Source organism: Glycine max, chromosome 17 (assembly GCF_000004515.6).
Source record: "Glycine max cultivar Williams 82 chromosome 17, Glycine_max_v4.0, whole genome shotgun sequence".
NCBI lineage: Eukaryota > Viridiplantae > Streptophyta > Magnoliopsida > Fabales > Fabaceae > Glycine > Glycine max.
The window spans coordinates 18,956,335-18,961,120 of NC_038253.2; the positions used below are offsets into that span (position 1 = coordinate 18,956,335).

The 4,786-nt window shown below is 33.4% G+C and overlaps 1 protein-coding gene across 1 annotated transcript; it reads left to right on the plus strand.

Annotated features, from left to right (window-relative positions):
- Positions 1-2,508: 2,508 nt before the first annotated feature.
- LOC121173872 (secreted RxLR effector protein 161-like) lies at positions 2,509-3,192 on the plus strand. Its single transcript, XM_041011400.1, has one exon. The coding sequence runs from the start codon at positions 2,509-2,511 to the stop codon at positions 3,190-3,192; it is 684 nt and encodes a 227-aa protein (XP_040867334.1).
- The last annotated feature ends 1,594 nt before the right edge of the window (positions 3,193-4,786 follow it).

Consider the following 4,786-nt stretch of genomic DNA (forward strand, 5'->3'; position numbering starts at 1 on the left):
CAAATTTTTATGTGGAAGAGCACTCCCAAACTGCTGATAAGTCTCTTGCTGGAACATTAATGAGTACTTTAACCACCATGAAGTTTGATGGTTCTCGTACTAGGCATAAACATGTCATTGAGATGACAAATATTGCAACAAAACTTAAGTCTCTTGGAATGGTGGTGGATGAAAATTTCCTTCTACAGTTCATTTTGAACTCATTATCATCTGAGTATGGTCCCTTCCAAATGAACTATAATACCATGAAAGACAAATGGAATGTGCATGAATTGCATAGTATGTTAGTTCAGGAGGAAATCAGACTTAAGAATCAAGGAAATCACTCCGTTCATTATATGAATAATCAGGGAGTTGGAAAGAAAGTCAATAAGAAACAAGGAAAGGACAAATCTTATGACCTTGCATCATAATGTTGACACTAAGTGTAGTTTAGTGAATGAATGTTCTACTTACTTGTGGCACAAACGTTTGGGATACATTTCCAAAGAAAGGATGCAAAGATTAGTAAAGAATGAGATCCTTCCAAATTTGGATTTTAATGATCTGAATGTATGTGTGGATTGTATTAAAGGCAAACAAACAAAACACACAAAAAAAGAGCCACAAGAAGCACTCAACTTCTTGAAATTACACACATTGATATATGTGGACCTTTTGATGTAAATTATTTCAATAAAGAAAATTACTTTATGACTTTTATTGATGATTTTTCACATTATGGGTATGTCTATTTACTACATGAGAAATATCAAATAGTGGATGCCTTAGAAATTTTTATAAATGAAGTGGAAAGACAATTAGATAAAAAGGTGAAAATTTTCAGATCAGATAGAGATGGTGAGTATTATGGAAGATACAGTGAAAGTGGACAACATCCCAATCCACTTGCTAAGTTCCTTGAAAGGCGTGGTACTTGTGCTCAATACACAATGCCAGGTACACCACAACAAAATGGTGTGTCAGAAAGGCGTAATTGAACCTTAATGGATATGGTTAGGAGCATGTTAAGTAATTCATCTTTACATGCATCATTGTGGATGTATGCTTTAAAAACTGTCAAGTATTTGTTGAACAGGGTTCCTAGTAAGGCAGTTCAAAATACACCTTTTGAACTGTGGACAGGTAGGAAACCCAATTTGAGACACCTACATGTTTGCGGTTGTCAGACAGAAATTAGAATATACAATCCGTTAGAAAAGAAATTGGATGCAAGAACAATCAGTGGATATTTTATTGGTTATCCAATAAAATCAAAAGGATATATATTTTGTTGTCCTACCCATAGTACAAGAATTGTTGAAACTGGAAATGCCAGGTTCATTGAGAATGGTGAAACTAGTGAGAGTGAAGCTTCACAAAATGTGGAGATTAAGGAAGTTAGAGTACAAGTTCCTTTAACTAGTGCTTCTACTTCAAGAATTTTTGTTCCTTATACTGTTGAACCCCACAACAATCAAGAAGAACAACAAATTAATGATCATGAGGTTAACAATGAACCTATAGTAGAACAATCACAAGAAATGGTATTAAGAAGATCTCAAAGAGAAAGGAGATACGCTATTTCGAATGACTATGTGATTTATCTACAAGAGTCAGAAAATGAATTAAGCATTGGTAATGATCCAATTTCATTTTCAAAAGCCATTAATGGTGATGATTCTTGAAAATGGTTAGATGCTATGAAAGATGAGCTTAAATCAATGGCACAAAATGGTGTATGGGACCTTGTGGAATTGCCTGAAGGATGCAAGAGAGTTGGGTGTAAATGGGTCTTTAAGACTAAGCGTGACTCTCATGGCAATATTGAACGACACAAGGCTTGACTTGTTGCTAAAGGTTTTACTAAAAATAAATGACATTGATTATAAGGAAACATTTTCTCTAGTTTCTAAGAAAGATTCCTTCAGGATTATCATGGCACTAGTAGCTCATTGTGATCTTGAGTTACATCAAATGGATGTTAAAACTGCCTTTTTGAATGGGAATTTAGAGGAAGATATTTATATGGACCAACCAGTGGGGTTCATTGAAGAAGGAAAGTAACACATGGTGTGTAAACTTAAGAAATCAATATATGGACTTAAACAGGCTTCCTGACAATGGTATCTTAAGTTCAATGATACTATTACGTCCTTTGGATTTAAGGAAAACACTGTTGATCGGTGTATATATCTGAAGGTCAGTGGGAGCAAATTTATATTTCTTATTCTGTATGTTGATGACATCTTGCTTGCAACTAATGATCTTGGTCTATTAAGTGAGACTAAGAAGTTTCTCTCTAATAACTTTGAAATGAAAGATATGGGTGAGGCAGGCTATGTGATAGGAATAGAAATATTCCGTGATAGATCACAAGGACTGTTAGGCTTGTCTCAGAAATCATGTATTAATAAAGTTTTAGAAAGATTCAGAATTGATAAATGTTCAGCATCTCCCATTCCAATACAAAAAGGAGACAAATTTAGTCTCATGTAATGTCCAAAGAATGATCTAGAATGGAAACAGATGGAAAATATCCCTTATGCATCTACTGTTGGGAGTCTGATGTATGCTCAAACATGCACAAGGCCATATATTAGCTTTGCAGTTGGTATGCTTGGTAGATATCAAAGTAATCCAGGATTGGGTCATTGGAAAGTTGCAAAGAAAGTCTTAAGATACTTGCAAGGGACAAAGGATCACATGCTTACTTATAGGAGATCTAGTCATCTTGAGGTGATTGGATATACAGATTCAGACTTTGCCAGCTGTATAGATACAAGAAAGTCTACATTTGGTTATGTGTATCCCAGAGGAGTGATTTCATGGAAAAGTGCAAAGCAGTCAGTCATTGCTGCATCCACCATGGAGGCTAAATTTGTGGCATGCTTTGAGGCCACAGTTCAGGCTAATTGGTTGTGGAATTTTATTTCAGGACTTGGAGTAGTTGACAGTATTGCCAAGCCACTGAAAATTTATTGTGATAATACCGCAATTGTCTTCTTTTCTAAAAACGACAAGTATTCTAAAGGTGCTAAGCATATGGAATTGAAATACTTTGCCGTTAACGAAGTTCAGAAACATAGAGTGTCAATAAAATATATTAGCACTAATCTAATGATTGCTGACCCTTTAACAAAAGGGTTACTGCCAAAAGTATTTACTAGCCATGTAGTGAATATGGGCATTATGTCTGTTAGTGAATGTTGAATGTTATTATTGTAAATAATGTCTATTTGACACTTTGAGCTCATTATTGTGTAAGTTTCTAAAATTTGTGTTTTCTACTTTATGTGTAAATGCATGCAAATTATGATGTGGAAAACATATTATGTTTTTGTTAATGAAAGAATGACTTTTGTTTGAACCCATTATGAACTTCTCATTTTACAGTCATATTAAAGAGAAGGATAATATAGTAGTACATAGAAGGGAATATGTTGATTAAATGACATGCAACCACCATGACTCTTATTTTTTTATCTTTAATTATGATTAATGATGGAGCCAATTTATCTAAAGTCTTTTAATGCGCATTATGATTTATGTAATTATTAAATCATGAAGTGTTATGGCATCACAAGAGTCAAGTGGGAGAATGTTGGAAAAAAATATTAAATAACATGATAATGTGACTCATGCGAATTAAGGGCATAAACTTGATTTAATGAAATAAAGGGACCTATTGACAAATATGGGAAGCTAATAAACTTCTGATAACTAACTTGATGGAAGTTTATTAATAAAAGACAAAGGGTTCTATCTCTGCCATAAGAGTTTTTCCTCTAATTACCCATCAAGAACGTGAGAGGAAAATAAAAGAAGGAAAGAGATAGATTGGGACAAAGAAGATTGAAAAACTTATGCCTTTCATGGATCAAGGTAAGTTCTACTTACTTTCAAACTGTATGAGAGAATCATAGATTCTAAGATCCTTACAATATGTAATATATTCATTGAATATAAATATATGGAATCTATAACTAACATATCATTATCTAATCTCACACTTGAATTAATATCATTTGCCACAATCTATCAAATGTATCCTTAACAAATTCAATTTACATGGATAAAACTACAACACACAATAAGGGCAATTCCAAACCGAGTAATAGTCATCAATCCATCACATTATCATGTAATCACACAATTCACATTATGTATGTTGTAATACACAATTTCACCAAAAATCATATATAATTTCAGACCCAATCAAATCATTTGCACATCAAACATACACACTAAGCTTCAAAGGATCAATCAATAACATTGGTCAATATAAACAGGACAGATGGGTATATTCAATAAACATCGAGTGCCACGTAGAATGCAATTGGTCTCGGTGTGCCCAAGTTAGTTTAGCTTCAAGGTTTGTGTTACACATTAATAAGTGTTCCTAGCTGGAATTTATCACTTATATATATACTAAAAGAAAGGGCTAATCACTTGATGATGATGTACCAAGCCTTTCAACCATAAAATTCACTTAAACCATATCAAAGGCTCAAATTCCTACTATGTTTTTAGTCTTTAACCTGTTTCAACCTAAAATCATTAAAATTTAAATGGACCTTAACTTGGAGTGGGACCACTTTTATTTAGAATACAAGAGTTAACTCTACCATGCTCTAAGAGGGCCGAGATTAAGTCATTTTACATTAGTACCAATTTTAATAAGAAAGCAATATTCTCATATCAAGAAATTTAGTACTTTGATTTGGTACGATTTTGATTGCTAGTCTTTCCAAGACTCCAATGTTAGTAGGGATTTGGTGAAGGTTCATTTTAAGTGTCACAAAAA

What these genes read in the sequence shown, in the direction of transcription:
- LOC121173872 (XM_041011400.1), top strand. Translation starts at nt 2,509, where the DNA reads ATGGAAAATATCCCTTATGCATCTACTGTTGGGAGTCTGATGTATGCT.